This window comes from Tyto alba, unplaced genomic scaffold (assembly GCF_018691265.1).
Source record: "Tyto alba isolate M040663 unplaced genomic scaffold, T.alba_DEE_v4.0 Super-Scaffold_40, whole genome shotgun sequence".
In the NCBI taxonomy this organism is placed as follows: domain Eukaryota; kingdom Metazoa; phylum Chordata; class Aves; order Strigiformes; family Tytonidae; genus Tyto; species Tyto alba.
The window spans coordinates 18,434,054-18,453,704 of record NW_024881316.1 but is presented as its reverse complement, the minus strand read 5'-3'; the positions used below and the strand labels follow the sequence as shown (position 1 = coordinate 18,453,704).

The 19,651-nt window shown below is 36.1% G+C and overlaps 1 protein-coding gene across 5 annotated transcripts in view; it reads left to right on the top strand.

Moving 5' to 3' along the window:
- FAM135A (family with sequence similarity 135 member A) overlaps positions 1-19,651 on the top strand; it is a 91,807-nt gene that overhangs the window by 64,803 nt on the left and 7,353 nt on the right. For all 5 annotated transcript variants that reach the window (XM_042803240.1, XM_042803239.1, XM_042803238.1 and 2 more), the window contains 5 exons: positions 2,007-2,167; positions 4,452-4,543; positions 6,542-6,639; positions 12,321-12,472; positions 14,350-14,460. In XM_042803240.1, coding sequence (XP_042659174.1) covers positions 2,007-2,167; positions 4,452-4,543; positions 6,542-6,639; positions 12,321-12,472; positions 14,350-14,460 — 614 coding nt within the window. The remainder of the gene's footprint in view (positions 1-2,006; positions 2,168-4,451; positions 4,544-6,541; positions 6,640-12,320; positions 12,473-14,349; positions 14,461-19,651) is intronic.

Here is a 19,651-nt window from a genome sequence, read left to right as displayed (position 1 = left end):
AAGAGGGAAAGGAGCGTGGTTAGGCTCTAGAGTGCCTCCGGGACTGTGGCTTGTGGATTCTGCATGTTCAAGTAACATCAGGTTTTAGATGTTCAGATAGAAAGTGTGTTAGCACTGACTTCCTTCTGACAGTTACCTTGTAATTTCATGTGGTTAGACAAACTTCAAGCAAAGCACAATTTTTTTTGTTTCTCTAATAATGTTCCTTTTTAAAAAAAGTAATCATTTGACTGAAAAGTGGTGTCGTAATGGCTACTGAGCATAAAAATGGTGTTTTATGAAATGGAAGCTATTAAAATAGCAAGTATAGGAAAATATGCTTTGAATTTCAAAACATGAAACCAAAACTATTCTGTAACTAGTTGTCCATCTGATTAGTTAAATGAAGCAAATGTGCAATGCAAGCCAAGATGGTAGCCTTATTTTTCAATCTTAACTTCAAAATCTAAAATAGAACACCTCAGAGACCATACTGCTCTAAATTACACTGCAATTTGGATACCGGGAAAGCCAAATTTAGAGGAGGATCAGGGATCCCAGATTGCACCTCCTCTTGCTGTAAACATAGGAGTTTCCCTGATAACCCCCTGCTGCTGACTGAACATGGGAAGCAGCAGCTTAATGTGTTATATTGGAAGTAAAAGTTGCTATCCAAAAGAAGAAAGCTTTGAAAAGAGGTAGAAACAAGGAGAATGCAAAGCAGGCAGAAGAGATAGAAGACCAGATAGTTTGTGGTAAGCAGCTGAGAACACAAGGAAGGACTGAATGATTGGAGAGGAGAACAGATTAGAAGTGGATGGAAACGTAGCTTCTTAAATAGTGGAGAGTGGGTACTGGTGTGGAATGGGAGGGATGAAAAGCAGATACTATTTAGGGTGTCCTGTAACAATAAAAGAAAGAGGGAACTCGGAGAAAAATCAAGGGCTTGGCCTTGGGGAAAGCAGAGTCTCCTGAAGCTTGGGGTAACTGGGAGGGCATAATCTGCTCCACAGAGACCCAGCCTTGGTACATTCGGTTCAGAAAACATGCCTTGAGTACAAACTAAGCAACTTCTGCTGCAGAGTGATAAGACGAACTGTCTGCAGTGGTTTCTGTTTAGGCTGACTTCATTGAGGCTTATTCTTGACAGTTAGTGAGGAATGAGCTAAAGATAAACCTGGGGGGGAAAAAAGAGAACACGAAGTAGAATGGGAGGAAGACAGTGAGCAGGCAGATGGGGTATAACATGACGCTGTGAGGGATCATGCAGAACAAACAGACTAAGGAGGGGATGAAGCACAAAGAAGCATAAAGCTTGAAATGCTGCAGGGAAGCTGATAGGCAGTTAATTAGATAGGAAGGTCATACACAAAAAACTAAGGGAAGGGGAAGAAAGGGAGGAACGCAAGGAACTTCTAGCATGTGGGGAGCTCAGCTATTAGAAACTGTATAGTGTCTGCCTTCATATAATATGTAAAAGATCAGAGGTCTGGATCTGGCTTCTTCTGAAGTAAGTATCAGTTACTCAGCCTGCCGGAGGGACTTTCTGGTGAGCAGTTACAGCACTGGCTCCAGCTCTCTGCTGACCTAGGAAATAGGTTTTAAGTTGAGCAGCAATTATCAAAAGTCAGTGGAGGTCTTTACTTTGACTTCTGATTGGTTATAAATCCTGTAATATTGTTACTGCATTTAAACAAAGCTGTTCCTTGCTCAAGACCAGAACTAACCCAGAATATTTAGTGGTTTCAGAAATATTTTAGGGTTTGCAGACATGCTCAAAGGAGAGAAGAGGGTAGAGCTTGGGATATGAATTTTGTTACAGGGAAAAAGGGGCTGTAGGGAGCTGCAGTAAAAAATATTTTGAGGAACTGGCTTGCTTTGTGAAGTTAGTAATTTCATAACTATTTTTTCCTTCATACCAATTACATAAAAGACAAAGTAAAAAGACAGCAGAAAACTGTATCTTAGGAGACCCTACGTTTGGCTATAGTAAATGTTGTTTTATCATAAATATGGTTTTGTTCCAGTTTCCTGCAGGCTAAAGAAGAATTGAAGCAACTTAAACTTCCTGGATTTATGTATAGTGATGTTTTCAAACTGGCTTCTTCAATACCTTATTTCAGTATGGAAGAGGATGACTGTTCAGAAGAAGGAATACATCTTATAGTCTGTGTCCATGGCCTAGATGGTACGCTGGGAAATGTGATACTGAATGAGATGGCAGTTCAGATTACTGATCAGGTTTAACTTCTCTCATTTGAACTCTGAAATTAAGACTTCTGAAATAGGTTCACTGGAGGGAAATGGGAATCTGACATTGTACTGCCGCATTTGACAATGTGTTCCATTGGATTGTTTAAATTAAGAATTTTATGTATGTTGTGGTTTAACCCCAGTTGGCAGATAAGCCCCACACAGCCACCTGGTGGGATGAAGGGTAAAAGTGAGAAAACTTGTGGCTTGAGATAAAGACAGTATAATAGATAAAGCAAAAGCTGTGTGCTCAAGCAAGGCAAAACAAGGAATTAATTTCACCACTTCCCATGGGCAGGCAGGTGTTCAGCCACCTCCAGGGCAGCTGGGCTCCATCACACGTAGTGGTTACTTGGGAAGACAAATGCCATAATTCCAAATGTCCCCCTTTCCTCCTTCTTCCCCCAGTTTTATATGCTGAGCACATTGTCATATGGTGTCGAATATCCCTTTGGTCAGTTGGCATCAGCTGTGCTGACTGTGTCCCCGTACAACTTCTTGTGCACCCCCAGCCTGCTCACTGGTGGGGCGGTGTGAGGAACAGAAAAGGCCTTGATGCTGTGCAAGCACTGCTCAGCAATACCTAAAACATGCCTATATTATCAACACTGTTTTCAGCAAAAATCTGAAACATTGCCCCATACTAGCTACTATAAAGAAAATTAACTATCCCAGTCAAAACCAGTACAATGTAACATTTGTCTTTAGTAAAACTTTTAATGCATAAAAATCTATTTTATGCCATAGTTCACATTAGATACATCTTCCAGTTTTTTATGTCTTAGTACTTGTCCATATTGGGGTTATAGATCAGAGTTACTAACAAAACAGTTTTGTTGAGAATTCGTAATGTTATATTGTCAAGGAAAATAAAGTATGTGTATCTTGTTAGGAAGAAAATAGAACGTGTAAAATGCAGTCAAATGTTTATAAGGTTTTAAAAGCTTAGTTTACTGAATCACAGCATGGTTGAAGTTGGAAAGGATCTCCGGAGATTGTCTAGTCCAACTCCCCTGCTCAATGAGCAGGGTCACCTACAGGAGGTTGCCCAGGACCCAACCCAGTTGGGTTTTTGAATATTTCCAAGGACGGAGACTCTACTGTAGTAGAAATGAAAAAATCTCTTGCTGATTGAAAGGATTGGAAAGTTTAAATAGCTTGAATATATTCACCTTCTTTTAGTTCAAAGCATATGTACATGTGAAGAAATAATATCACCTCTAGTTAAGATATTCATAGCTTTCTGCCATCCACATTTTTGTTGTCTTTTGAGAAGCTTCTTAAATTAACAATATAAGGAGACACAAGAGGGCAGTAGGGTAGAATATTTGACTGGATTGACAGTGCATAGCTTGCTTGTTAATTTTTCAAATTCCTAAGTTAAAAATAAAAGAATAGCTTTTATTTCGTTCTCTGGACAGAAAGCAGCCTTTGTTCAGCCCTTTTAAAACAGAGTATTCCTTCTTACTAGTGTAGACATTCAAGTGCTATTGCATGCCTAGAATTGACACAGAAATTAACTTGACCAGAAAACTTGTTGTTAAAAAAAAAATGTCTTTGAAGCGTTAGAAAAATCCATATAGTTAGAATTTTCTTATGAAATTGTGATTTCATACAGGTTCTTTCTTATTAATAAAAGATTTTTTAAAAAAATCTTGTTCCCTAATTAAGGCAGAAAGGGTACTCTTTCTGCAAAAGCATACATGATCATTGATGTAGAGAAATCTTCAGGATGCTAGTTAAACTAGTATTTGTTGTACCAGTCTAAATGTATCTTTATTTGCTAACAGTCTGCTCTGCCTTTTTATTCTGTGAAAATGTTTATGACTTGCCCTTATTCCTTCCTCCTTCACGAATTCTTTAAGCTAGCTCTGAGTTCTTTAATTGACTTTCATCAAAATTGATTAGGCTTTCAAGAATACAGTGTTCACAGTGCTATGTATTGGTTGGATGCTAAGACAAAATCAAACATGACTCCCTAAATCCCTCCTTTTTTAAAACAGTGTGTGCATTGAATGTCATTTTTATAGACCATTTTGTTATTGCATTTGTCATTGCAGTTTATCTTCCCAAGTCTTACTGAATTTTAATTAGGACTGAGAATATCATTAGCTGTGTTTAAATATAAAGTTGTGCCGTAGGTTCATTTCAGTATTCTAAGTGCTTTTATTGCAAGTTAACTTCGCAGTATCTAACTCTTGAATGTTTTTCCTTTTAAGGTAACAGCGCAGATCTAAGATTAGTGAAGACTTACATTGAGCTAGGGCTGCCTGGAGGGAGAATAGATTTTCTTATGTCCGAAAGGAATCAGGTATTTGCCAACAAAAAAAGAATTTTTGTAAAGCAATAAACAGTTTACATCTTCAGACACGTTTATTTAATGGCACTATCATGTTGCAGTTTACAACATTCTGTATTATTATCTGTTGTTATCACAAAACCTAGTATGATACTGAAGGTAAATATATAAGGAGTAGCATCTGTTGCTGCCATTTCATTGTGTGTACTGATATCTCCTAAGTTCTCAGCATCATGTTAGGATCGTAGGTAAAATACCTTATATATTAATGGTAAAAATGGTGATAGTGAAAACTGGTGTGGCAAGAAGGGAGATGTGTCATTTCACAGAATCTGAGAAATACAAAATACCCATGTCTCGTTCTTTTGTCAGTGTGCTGTAAGATCCACATCATGACACTGAACCAATATCAAATTACCTCTTGTGTTAAACTTCTGTGTTACTATTTTCATATGAAGTAAACTTGACCAAGCACAGAAGACCAATTTTTACTTATTTTGTGTGTGTTACATACTGTATTAGGCATACTTCAGGGATGGATAAGAACAAAGAGTCTCTTCAGTGGCTCAAACGAAAGGTTCATTTAGTCCAGTAGAGTTTTTCTGGAGATAGCTGCCGGGATGCTTTGCGAAACAGGCTGAACGGGCACCAAGCCATGCTTTCTCTTCCCTAGCCCTATAGGTTTTGGCAATCAGCAGTTCTGAAACTTTCTAATTTGGGAATTCCATTGAGACCACTGAGCCTAATAGCTACTGACAGACTTTTCTCCTTAATGCTGGCTAATTCTTTTGGAATGTTTTCCAGTTTCCACAGCATACAGTTGAGATTAATTCAGTGGTTCGTATACATTACTAATGCAGCTGCAAACAAGAAAATTTAAACCCCTGTAGCTTGTTTTGGAAAAAAATAGTCCATAGTCATTCCCTGTTTTCTGCTGCAGTTAATTAAGTATTTTATAAACAAGTATAATTTCTCCCTTAGGAGGCAACTGAAGAAACTTAGTCCATTCAGTAGTTCTCAGAATCACAGGCAAAACAATTTCTGGGCATCCATGATATCCTTTCCTGCCCACTTTCAAACTTCTTGTCATTTAAAATAGGATGATCAGAACTAGACAGGGCATTTAAGATGCTTTGGCACTATGATCTTACAAAATGCTATAATGATATTTTCTCTTCTTTCCTTTCTTTCCTAATGTATCTGATTATACAGAACACATGTATAGATTATTGTTTGCCTATATGTTTAGGGCTGTCTTTCCCTATGTAACATTGTTTTGAATTTTCTGCCATTTTATCACCTGGGCATGCAGTATTACAAGATTCTTCTGAAATTCTGGTCAGTTTTGACTGTCCTGGATATTTGGTTTTGTCTACAAACACTGACATCTCATCTTCTTCCCTTTCCCAGATCATTTATCAGTATGTTGAACACTACAGATTTTAGCACAGATCCTTTGGAACTTGTGTTGAAAAGTTTTAGGCAGCCTTTGCCTACCTCTTTTTTAATTTCTTACTGCAAATCATTGTAGAGAATCAGCTATGAACTGGGAAGAAGGCCTTAAGGATTTTGTTTGTTTGTTTGTTTTGAATAAACAGTACTAATGTAGACTCTTTCTGCTGTTGCAGTAATTGTCTCATTTCTATTTCGTGGACAGTGTGATTTAGTTCTGAATATGCAGTTTGGTCTTCTGTTTTGCTAGAGATAAGATGATGTGTAGGGGAAGGCTTAGAAGTAAGGCTGGCTGTGTAATGTTAAGATTTGTTTCGGTATATTAGAAGAAAGTAGTCTCACAGTAAAATGTGTATCACTTTATTCCATGTTACAAAAAAAAAACCTGAAAAAATTACAATAACTAGCTATAGTGTTTGTATTCAAAGTTAATATGGATGCTTTTATTTGTGTGCTGTTGATCAAAACACTGGGGAATAAGAATTCAGACTGAATGCAGAATGTATATTGCTGCATTAGAAAATACAGTTATTATTTTTTATTTCTTTTATTTTACAGAATGATACCTTTGCTGATTTTGATTCCATGACAGATCGCCTTTTAGATGAAATTATACAATATATACAAATTTATAATCTAACCCTTTCAAAAATCAGGTAATATCTGTTCTATACTATTTATAGAAATAAACCTAAAACTAGAGCCCTGTGTTGTTCTGAACTGTGATGCTCAGGAGCAGGCCAAAAGAGAGATGGGAAAGAGAAATTCAGGGAGGGGGAGGAGTAGGGGAAAGGAAGGCAAAGGAAAGAGAGGGAATTCCCAGCTGAAAGAAGACTGAACAGTGTTGCAAGCTCACCAAGTCCTGTTGGTGGTTTTAGGGCAGAGTCAAGCGCTACATTTAAGGAACTGCTGTCCTGTGCTTCCTCAGATCTCATATGGTAGGGTTCTGCAGAAAAACATTCTATTTTGAGAAAGGAAACTGTAACAGTGCTATGTCAAGATAAAGTTAGCTTTCTTCTGATTTTATAGTCTCTTCACCAAGTATGAGATAGCAAACTGCCTTTCTTGTCATTCCTACAGGAAAATACCATCTTATCCGTGATGTTGAAGGGCAGCTGCATGAAAAAAATATTTCATCATTTTGACATTTTCTGATTGTTTCACCTGCTAAAAAGCATGTTTTACATCTTAATAGAAGGCTTGCCTCAGTCTATGCATTCCTGTTTGCTTTTTCAGTTACTTTCAGGGAATACCTGTTCCATTTAATTTCTCAAAGTAGGGTACATCGTTTGGGCAGACTAATTTACTAACTCAGCTGTGTTGCTCATTTATAACTCCAGTTAGCTCATTGATAGATGGAGGGAAGGAGCAAATTCAAGCCTGACTTCACCCCTGTGCTTAGGCATCCTCAAATTACACATCTGGAAGGATTTTTGACTTACTAGTCACACGCGTTTCCTACAAGTTTCTGCATACTCATGCATTTGGTAGGCCTTACTCATCTGGAGAAAACTCCTAACATGTTTAAACATAATCTAACGTTTTAAACAAATGTTTCTGTTTTGAGATAGGCAAGGTTTGACATGGTTAATTTTCTCTAAATCAAAGATTTTTTTTTTTTTTTTAAAAAGCACTGTGTGATCGTGTTTGTGTTATGCAGACTGCATGTTAGCCCCCTCAGTATGGGAGAGGGACGTTCTGTAACCCAGCAGCACACACTGATTCCTTCCCTCCCATGCTCTGGCCTGACAGCTGTAATGAGCAGACCCACCCGGTTACCTTCTCATTGTTCATACCTGAGAATTGAATTCTCATGTGCTTTTGGTTTGCTTCTCTCATAAGACTTCCAATTTGTAAATATTTTTTCGGTTTTATTTATTGCTTGTGACAAAAGAAAAAAGAAATTATCAATTTTTATTTTGGTTTCCTTTTCAAGATGCGTGCTTATCTTTGGCCCTGCTGAAGCAGAAGTCTCTACCTCTCAACTTTACCTTTTCTTACGTGAAAGTTAAACCTATCAGCAAATCCTGCAGCTGTTTCCTGGTAGCTACATGAGAGAGCTTTCAGAGAGACATGTGCTTACATGCAAGTTCTTGAAGGAATAACCCAGAGAAAGCCCAGGAAAGTACTGTTGATAAATCCTCCGTTCAAGTAGCCGATGTGTTCCTACCTCATTTTGGCTGTCCCACTGTAAAGAAAGCAGACTTTGTGCTAGTTAGCCATGCTTTCCTGAATGATGCTAGTTTCTCCTCATAAAATCTCCCTACCTACTTACAGAAGCATTCTCTGTACAAGTGCTGCTAAATATCTGAGTCAAAGTAGAAATCAGTCTGCAGACCTTTAATAATTTTGTATGGCAAAAAAGCCGACAGCATATTGTGTCAGAAATACCTGTTCAGTCCCTCTTTTACACTCAAAGTCATGTTACAGGCAAAAGGGAACACACTTCATATGCAGAGCTAAGAATTTATTGTTAATCCAATTAGTGTTTTAATAATCTCATAAAAAATGCAGAAAAAAAATACTATTAGTCTGGTTACAGTGCAACTAAAATTCATAGTTCAAATTAATACAGAAAAGTCCAATTATTAATATGGCTAAACTTGTTATACAGAGATTTTCCAGTATCTTTCCTTGGGCAGTAGGCTCCCCTTCTAGCAGATGTCTGGGTCCTAAGATTGGTGGTTTCTGTCGTCCTTAAGCAGTGGGATATCAGCATCCTGGAGCTTCCGTCTAAGGAAAATGATGTTCACAGTGGGGGTTTCTGCCTTCTTGGCCTTGGGTCTGCCTGGATTTATTTTCATATTTGCATATTTTCAGTCTGCCCACGTGCTCTTTCCTTTGTTTCCCATTTACTTTTTTTTTTTTTAATGTCTGTTCTTTGTTCCCCCTAATACTGACTTTCTTGAGTTGTAAGGCTGTGCTTCTGCAGTGACCATTAACAACAGACCATTGGGATCCTCTGGCATATGGTCCTTGTGCCTGCACTCTTCCACACCACATTTTATTCTAGTGATATACAGTTCAAGCCACACAGAATAACTACTTGCTATTAATAGAAACTGTAGTGGAACTAAAGCAACTTTAAGCCTGACTTGTTACTTCACTACCAGACAATTGTTGTCACAGCTAAACTAAAATCAGCTCAGGCCAAGACAAGTCAAGAGAAGTTCCGAGTTTCTGCACTGTTGGATCAATCCCTGTGCCTTCAGGTAGTGGCAAAATCCTATTTATTGTGCTACATTCTTGTACTGAGATAATAAAAGGCACTCCCTGTACCATCAGAACCCAGAGCCATACTGTAGTGTCAACTTCAGTGAACCAACGTTTTTGATACTGCCAAAGCTAATACCAGTTATTACACCAATACACTACCCAACATGTGCACTGATCTCCTCTGAACAAAATCTTTGTGCTCACTACATGCGTGTAGCAAGCATGAACTGGAAGCTTTATTCAAGCCAATTTGTCTTATAAAACAACCATTTGGTAAAGAATCACAGCATACTCTAGGTTGAGTGGACCTCTGGAGGTCATCGGGGCCAGTTTACCCACTCATACCAGTGCCACCTTCAGAGTTAATGCAACTTTGAAGCAAGTCGAATTGCTCAGTCATACCCATTCAGGTTTTGAGTATCTGTGAGGATGGAAACCTTTCGAGGCCATCCCACATAGCTAGGAAATAAATCCCATGGTCTTAGTGTGGTTTCAGAAACCATTTTCTTCATGTCAGGTCTTCATTAAATTTCTGATGGCCCATATTGGACTTGAACCTCAGTTGGATTATTCAGCTTGTCATCATCTTCCCTAAGTAACGCTGACTTACAAAAAAAGAAGGCAATTTTTAATGCTATACATATATTAAAACATCTGTTCATTGTTTTAACACCTTTTTGATTATGGCTTTTTGATGAATGGGGTTTTTCTTCCATGCATTTTTATAGTTGGACAGGATTTTTCATTTGTTAGCACAGAATAAGGAGTTTTGTTATATCTAATTTTCCAGTACGATCTGAACTGGTAGATTTGTGCCATAAAGCACATATAAATACTAAAGTATAATTCTATTACTTCAGTGTGTTGAGTTAATGATGCCTTGTATTCAAAAGATGCTAGTATTGCCACCTGCTGTTCAGAAACGCAGTGGTTGTGCCAAATGTCCCACAGTTGCAGGTATTTTAAATGATGAGTAGGATAGGTTACATTTTTGTCTTATACTTTCAAAACCCTTTTTGGGTTTTTCCAAAGGGTTTCCCAAAACCAAAGGGTCTTCCTTTTCTTCCCCTTTCTATTTTGATTTGAGTAAATCTTGAACCTTTCTCTATTAGAAAATAAAGGCTTATTACGTGAATGTGAATACAATATATTACTGTAACCTTTGTTATTTTTCTAAGTTTTTCTGAATTAAGAACAAGTGTTTAATATTTGAGGGTACATTCACATAGTGAATTGTGAGCATGCTTTTTTCCTCAAATAGATCTTTCATGTTTCTGAAGTTTTGGTTCCAGTATGCCTGTATTCTTGAGGGTGATAGGACTGATTGATAGATCACTGGTTTTCTCCATTGATGAAATTGTAATTTGTTATGGTACAATATAAGAGTTTCTTATCCCTTTGTAACATTTAGTAAAAGCAGATGAACTGTCAGAGAACTGTCAAGAGAACATCCCTGCTAGTGTTCAGGTCTTCTTTAGAAAATCTCTTTTACTTAAGAGCAATTATGTCATGCAGATTATCTTCAGGATAAACTCACTCAATTTCTGTGGACATTTTCTTGTTCCTAAAGAAATCTATAGTTTTGCTTTTCTTGTGTGGACTTTATGGTGTACTCTAAGAGAATGGTTTTAAATTTTAGTATTCAAGAGAGTAAATAGCTCAGTATTTTATTTTGCAAATGCACTGATATTGTGCTGACGGCACAGAGGATATGTATCTTTCATTTCTAATTTAGACAAACATAGCAAGCAGCAGCAAAGAATTTCTGATGTTGCAGCAATTTTGAAAATCTAGTAGTAAAAGCAAACAGGAAGAATATACATATATGCTTCAACTGTGTATCAGTGAGGAACAAATAGCCTGTTCTGTCATAGAAATGTATAATTATGTCAGAGTTTAGGAGTTCAGGGGTAGCCCTGACATTCTGTAACCTAATGCTTGATTTTTTTTCATTTAGCTTTAAGTTGGAATTTTCAGAGTTAATTTCTTGCTTGGGAAGCCATTAGTCAGTCAGGTAATTTTTTAGCACTGTATTTTACACAGATATTAGTTAGGTTTGTTTTAGCTATTTTTGCTGAGGAATGTAGTGATACAGAGCAAACGGGACTGGTAATGTTCTGTGTATAATGTTGGTGGCACATACATAATCCAGCCATGATAATTCTACTATATATTTTTGGATGGTTGTCTGTTCTCTCCATGTCCTGAGATTACTTGTAGAAAGGGAAGGCACTTTTTCCTTCTCATTTTGTGAGTCTTGTCTCTGCCATATCCAATTTAAGTCAGTGCCTCGGGTGCTGTGGTCCTTAACTCAGCAGGGGTCTGTAAGCGTAGCTGCATGATAACTAGAATAGCTTTATTTTGTAGTGTCTCTTCTAAAGAAATGCTTTATACAGACTTGTGAATACGACAGTAGGCACCTCAGATTAAGTAATAATTATTCTTAGACACCTGAGTCCCATCCATCTTTCCCTTAACTCACTTAACCAGGGTAACAACTAAATGCAGTTTTCTGCTGGCAGGGAGATATTCTTCAACTGCCTCACTCAAGCTGATAATCACTTATTTTGGTCCAACTGCTAAGCAGATTTGAGATGTTGCTTCTCTTTTAAAATAATCAGATTCAGTTAAGTAATGGTTTTCCCCCTTATAGGAGTACTTTTGGAATCCTTCTCCAGTAAGTTGTTTCAGTAACTCACAAGCATTTATAGTATTGAATGCCATCACATGCCAATGTAGTGATTTATTCACTCATGCACAGCTCATGCAATATTTTCTGAATACTTGGTGCTAAGGGAAATACACCCAGAAACAACCTTGATTTTGGGTGGGAGATGCTGGTGAAAGGATAGATTGTTTTCTTAGCTTTTCAAAAACGATGTATAAAATAATTCTGGAGGAGCTCAGAACATGTTTGTAATGAGTTTGTGCAGATTGGGTGATATGGACAAGCTATGTTTTCTGTGTGACCTAAAATACAGACTTCTGAATGGAAACATTTAATTATTTTTTTTCCTATGCTCTTTCAGCATTTTATGACACCAGTTTTATTTTTCTCTGTTTAAAAGATAAAATGATTGCCGTCAAATTCTGTGTTATACTAGTTTTTCTTTTTAAACAGCTTTATCGGACACTCACTTGGTAATTTAATAATCCGTTCAGTGCTCACAAGACCTCGATTTAAATATTACCTCAACAAACTTCATACCTTCCTGTCTCTGTCTGGACCACATCTTGGTACCCTCTACAACAGCAGTGCTCTTGTTAATACAGGTAAAGTATTGTTTTCAGTAATATATATTAAGTTTAGGGGAGATTTTGTCTTTGAAATGCATCTGGGAGTTTCATGTGAGGTGTACATTTCTGCATTATTTTGATTATGAGAAAGTGTACACTGTTATAAAAAGAGAGAAGGATTATAAAAATAAAGTATCAATAAAAGGATGTGCAAGAGATGTTTGACATAAGTGTTTTCCAGTATGTTTGATTCAGGTTTTCTGTTATACCATAAAGAAACTCCAGTTTTAATGTGTTGAGCTCAATTTAGTATAAACTGAATTTTAATATACTTAATCTGCAAAACAAGTAGGTAAGATGCATTAAAGTAATTCTGAACTACTAGTAGTGTCTTTTCTCTCTCAAAAATATTTTACAACCTGCAGTGTTTTTCTGCAGAAGTGTTTGTACTATTTTTAAATTAAAACTTTTTTCTGAGATTACCACCTACCTTTATGAGCCTAAACCCAGAATGAGTAATATATTTTCACTAAACATGTTCATTAAATTATTTTAAAATGCTCTAAAAATCATGAATTACTTTGTTTAGTGCCAGTTTGTTTATTGTTTGATTATTTTGTTTGATAAAAAAAATGATGAGGAAAAATTTTTAACTCACATATGCTGATCTTAAGAGAAGTGGACAGGAATTTCTGGCTAACTGCAGTTATTTTTGGAGTTTATAGAAGCAGAGGGAACATGAGAGCTCTTTGAATTTGGTTGAAATGGTACAGTTTATTGGTACGATTAATGGTACAATATACTAACAGTGGGGTTTGGCTCAGGATTAAGACATCTTCAGTATAATTCATTATGACCACCTATTGGGCATTTAACCTAGTGCATCTGTGGACAGTTTCTTTTGAGTATTTTAATCTGTAACTGAATCTCACTCAAATCATCCCAAAGCATTACTTTCTTTTAGAAATTGCAGTTTTCCAAGATACAAATAAGCAGGGGTGTTTGTTTATATAATCACCAGCAAATTATTTTCAGTTAACCAATGTTAAAGCTATCAAAGTATAATCCAGAATATATTCACTGAATAAAATAAGGATTTCTGGAGTATCTGATCTGTTTTGTAGCTGTACAAAAGACTGTACCTAATATCCTTTTCATCTAATAATCTTCCTCTACAACTCCTGAAGAGTTTGGAAAATACCAAGATAATAATAAGTGATGAGTATTGAAGTCTAAATTACTATATTGTATGTATATATTAATGACTTTTAATAAATTCCTTCAGTAGAAAATAACTATTTCCTTTCAGGTTGAATCAACACATTCTTGAGGCTGTAGGGGCTTGGTTGCTTGCTTTTCTTTTGCTTGGCAAGGGAGATAAGATTTTCTGAGAGGCCGGTTAGCCAGCTGGCTCTGTTCATTGACTAATAAAAAGGGTACAGCATCATAGAAAATACAATATTATGATTTTCCTCCTTTGTTCAAGTTAGGTTTAATGAATTCAGTGGTTCTATAAACTTATTTTTAGAAATCTGAGAAGTAATGCTTGTTGTTCAGTGCTACATATTTCAACATCAGAATGTTCTAATATTCTGTACACTATTGAAGTAGAGTTTGTATATTGCCTTATGGTTAACTTATTAATGTATTTTCACTTTTTGTAAGTATAGTGGTTTTTTTCTAGAAAGGCGTGTACATCAGTGGAAATAATGGCCTTCATGCTTTATTATATAAAGACATGAAGGAATAATGAACAAAAATTTTTAATGTTTCTGGGCTTGACAGTGCTGACATGAAAAATAAAACTAACATCTGAGAAACAAAATTTATGGACTGTGCATACTTTTATGTATGTTTAATTAGTTTTCATATTTTATTGCGGCAATATACTTATGTTGTACCTAACAATGCAGGACTGTGGTTTATGCAGAAGTGGAAGAAGTCTGGTTCTTTATTGCAGTTGACGTGTCGAGACCATTCAGATCCACGACAAACGTTCTTATACAAACTTAGTAAAAAAGCAGGTAAGCTTTGTTCATACTTACTGTCTTTCAAAGGCCACTGTATATAAATGTGAATAGGAAACCTAAAAAAAAAAAAATTGTTTCCAACAAGCTCGTTTCAGTCGACTTGAGTTGCTTTGGCTTTAATCTATATTCTTCAAGTAGAATAAACAGTAAACCATTTTTGTTGCAGAGGTGAACCATTAGTTTGAGACTTTCCTTCCTAATTAAAGAGCAGAAGTTCAGAGTGCAGCCACTATACTACAAGATATGGATATATAGATGCACATATATCTATCTATATCTCACAGTGTGTGTGTGTATATAAGCTTCCTCACGAGCCACTGGAACTAGTGATTTCAGTATGATGAGCCAAGTACATGTACATTCTTTTAGGATTACGTGTTTCTATGTGTCTGTTTTACCTATTCTATAAATGTAAAATTCTTCTTTAAAGTTTTTGCTGACTAGTCTTTATTACCTCATTAAGATAGTCAGGGAAAACAAAAACTCATTTTGATAAAGGGAAGGAGAAGTTCTATTTAGCATAATAGCTAAAAAACAAATTAGATTATTCATACAATATCTTTCATACCATTTTCTCTGGTTTGAATATTCTTATTTCAGCTGTTGGCTGAGAGCCAGTTTTGCCAGTGGGTAACGTGCCAGTTGGGCAATAGTTTCCATTAAGTATCATAAAGTTACTGAGATTTCATCTGACAGGTATTTCTAAATGTGTGTCAGCCAAGTAATTGTGGAGCCACAGATGCTCATGGTGTTTTGTGAAAAATCTGGGCACATTTCTCCATCAAAATATTTGTAGGTTGTCGCAGCTGCAATTTTGTTGAGAGGAAAGTGGTACAAAGATATGGGCAGGAAAAGACTGACATCTAGCTCTTGAGGTGTTCAAACTTACAGAACTTGGAAGAAGCAAAAAAATAAGGAGCAAGGATAAAAATCATGGATAAGATAGGAATGTTGATCAAAAACTGTTTTTAGAAAAACTTGGGATTTTTTTCCCCTTCTGTTCAAAATGTATCACAAAGTGATTTTCTTGCTAATAAGGTGATATTTAAGGCTGAACTAGTATTTAAAGATGAACTGTGAAGTTAAAAGTTATTGGAACAACCTGATCATCAACTGAAGCGCTCTCAGTGTAGCTTTGCAGTCTTTTGAAAATAAATACTTGATCCTAAACAGAAGTTACGAGCTTCTGAGAAGCTTCTGGATAAGACTGTGGGACCTGTGTTATAATCAGATTAATTAATCAGTTGGCTTTAAAGAATTTGGTATTCCTTGATTTTATGTGTATATATCTCAGCATAACTAGAGACAGTGTTATCTGAGTATAGTTGTTTATTTTAGAAACGTGTTTTCTTACGACAGACCTCTATATGACAGGCTTTTGGAAAGACCTGGATAGCATTAAGAGTCGTGACGTGTTTCAGACTCTATTGCCTGTAATCTGTAGAAGGAGCCTAAAAGGCTTAGTGCTCAGTTTCCTTTTTCTACCTTCTTAATGAAGAGATGGAAAGAGTTGTATCTTGGGCCACAGCCTTATACATCATCTTGTTTCCAGGTCCTTCAGTGAGCTTGGTGTGAGGGAGAAGGTGAAAGAGATGTGAAAGCTTGATAATTTTATTTAAGGAGAAAAAAAAGCAAGCTTTATGCTTCCCTAAAAGAGAAGGAGGAAAGTTTTCCTTTGAGGGGTGAGTTAATATACTGTATGTACACTGTAGGTGTTGGTGTCTTTAACTCTTGATATCTGTACAAGGCATGCTTCTGTCCTGCCATCTCTTTGTTCATTCAGTGGGCATACAGTATTGACTGTGTTTAACAAGAGGAGTTTGGGATTCCCCTAACTGTACAGTTTCTCTTCAGATTTTTGATCTAGAGAATTTGCATACTGTTCTCTGTAGGGATTCTAAACACAAGTGTTTCCAGAAACCACTTTATCCCAGACTACATGCAAGAGGTTGACAACACTGTAGAGAAGTATAGTCCTGATTTCATAACTTCTGTTGATTCTTCCAATCCTACAGGAAAATGGGAGTCTATGAGGAGATGCAGACATCTGTTGCAGCTTAATGTGGTATCTGCTTTAGGTGCTGGCTTTACAGCTGGGAAAATCCCTGAGGCAGCAAACCTTGCTACTATTTCAACTCTTCTGTGGTCTAGTTGGTTTCCAGATCATCCCTAAAATTGACCGTGGACCCAGCAGGTGATGTTTGGAGGGTCTAGGTCTCAGCTGCATTGTTGTTGGGTGGTTTGTGGCCCTAGTTCTCAAATTTGCCAGAGAACATACCCGTTAAGCATGTCATCTTGTTGCTTAACCCCAACATGGGTGAAGTTCCTCCTTTCTATCAGTCACTGTAGGTGAAAGTACAGTTGAGCATCTCCTCTTCTACTCTTTAAGAGAAGCTCCAATAAACAGTGATGCTTAGTGCTCTTCAGAAACAAGGGATTTTTGCTCATATCTGTTCTCTGTTCTGAATCCTGGAACAGTAACGGTTAACACTAGAAATTTTGCAATCATTCTCATCTAAGACTAGTTTAAGACTTTAAAAGAACTTTTGCAACTGAAAAATGAAACTCAAAAATGATAAATATATCATTAATAAATCCCTCCCATCTATATCATGCAGCTTTTCCTTTGTATGGTGTAATTCAGTCTGGAATTACTTGCTGAAGGAATGGTTATCCAGAACTTGCTCGTTTCGGTTTCTTTAAGTTCTCTAACTCAGTTTTCCTTTACTGTAAAAATCTTTTGATGGATTTTTTTTTTAAAGCAGCTAGTAAGAAACAAATAGTTTTTCCTAACAGTTACAGCTGCTACAGTGCTATTTGTGTATTGTATTTCATCCTTTGATAGGAGTGAATGATCATTATCCAGTTCCAAGATAAAAGCTGAAATTGGGACATAGATATGGTTCATACTCAAGCAGATGCTTATTGCCATTAGTTGTGATCTCATTATTTTTTGTTTGTTTGTTTTTAACGTAGCTGGTAATAACTCAGGGGTTTTATTTGACAAAAAAACTTGATGCAAATTAGTTAACATGTTATGCTGTACTTGGTAAATATAACTATGTGCTGGAATAGTGATTCATCTAAGTGACAAAACGTGTTACGAAGTTGTTGTCGTTAATGTTGTTAGTCTCCTTAAATTAAAAGGGAATACGTTCACTGAAACATAGGTATCTATGATGTAGATAGAATGTGCTCATTGCATTGTTCTTCCAGAAATATATCTAAATAAGAGGGGGTTTTGCAGAATTTCTTCAGGTCTGGTATTGGAGAAACAGTTAGTGCTGATTTAGCAAGTGAACTCTGGGAACATTTCAGTTTAATTTTCAATTAATTGGTCAAGGCAGAATGACAGATAAATTATTTTAACAATTCTCTTTAACTGTTTCTGTTGTATAAGTAGGAATTGATTCTTAAAATTGTAAATGCCTTTTGAAATGATTGCTTGAATACACTACAGCAAATGACAAGTGATGATAATTATTAACTGTCTGGTTTTCTAAGTCTCTATTTTTCTATAGTGTCGTATGTGGTTTGTCTGCCAACTAGTTTTGCTTTTGTGCACTTAATAGAGTGTTACAGTTGTGGAATACTTTTTAGAAGTCAAGTACAACTCTCATTGCCCATCTGTCAAGTTTGTTAAAGCAGAGAGAGTGACCTTAAAAAGTTAAGTTGTTAAAGCAACCTTAAAAAGCCCACTTATACATTATATTCCAGTTTAAGAATTATGAAAACAAAGTAATTTTTCAGGCTATGTAATAGATTACCCTATGAAAATCTTTATTTTGGAGAATAATAGCAGGTAGTGGAAAGAAATTAAGACTTAAATATTTGCCACCTTTGATTTGATAGTTGTTAAAAAAAAAAAAAAATCTGGATTTTTTTTTTTTTGGACTTGACCATTCAAAATTCTAGTAAGTTAGAGCTATTTTTGTCTCTTACAATTATTGTCATTGTTAATTGCTGATAAGGAGCAAAATCTGACCATATTTGCTTATAAAGAACAAAAAGCAATAGGATCATTTGTTCAAAATGAAGAGAGTTAATGCTATTTCTTGAATTTTAAGTTACTTCAAGCACTGGTCGCTAAATGTTGGCAGTTGAGGGATTTCTACCATCTTTAACCCAGTGTAAAATATAGTTTTCTGATGTTGCTTCTTAGTGGTAGTGTTTAAAATTATGTTCTTTGAGAACATAAATTCTTTGAGAACCACCTGGAAATGTGTTTGTCATGTCTTCAGCAGCCACCATCTGTCTAGTAATTTCTAGAGGTCTTGGAAATTATTGTTAACTTCATACTGTGACAAGAAATTACACCAAGTTGCCAGGTATAAGGACATGTGTTCAATACAAACACAACTGTAGTTGCAGAGATTAAAAAATACACGAAATTTTATGTATCGTGTAAATAGTAGAATCAACAAATTGAGGGTTTTTTTAAAATAATTTGTTAAGTTTTTTAGACACAAAAATAAAAAATATATAGTCCCCTGTTTTCTAACTGCTTGGCTTTTAGACATTAGCATGGTTCATTCCCCGTAGCAAAACTGAGTACTTTTTGTAACTGAACAATTGCCATTTACCATACAGTTTGCAAAATGGTAATTACACAGACCTGTCCTCAAAGGGATAACTGGGAATGAGTTAAGTATTATCTGAAATCAGTGTGTGAATGAGTTGTGCAGCATAGTACCATGTAGGGATTCAGTGTCAAGTTCTGGAATTTGCACAGCTCCTGATTTCTGTTTCCACTTAATCTGCTGGTTATGCTGAAGTGTTTTCTACAAGCAATGACTGCACCTTCCTGTTTACTTTCTAACATCAAATGTAAAAATTATCTGGCTTACAAAATTCCAACTTTTTCTGGCACATCACCAAAATAATACTAATCAGAAGGTTTTTTTTTCTTTTAAGAGGTTAAGGAAGGATATGCATTTGATCAGTGTATTCAAATACATAATTGATTCCAGTTGGAGCACATTGTAATTTTTGTTTGCGGAAGCAGAAAGACAGTAGCTCCAGCGGAACAGAAGATGCTTTCAAGTGTAACTTTGAGCACTGTCCCAAGCACTTCCAGCTTCTCTGATTCACTTTGTTTTGTGCAAAATAAACAAGAAATGCTCTTTTTTTAAAAAAAAAAAAAAGCCAAACAACCTTCAATTAGAATATTCTGTTTGTTTCTTTA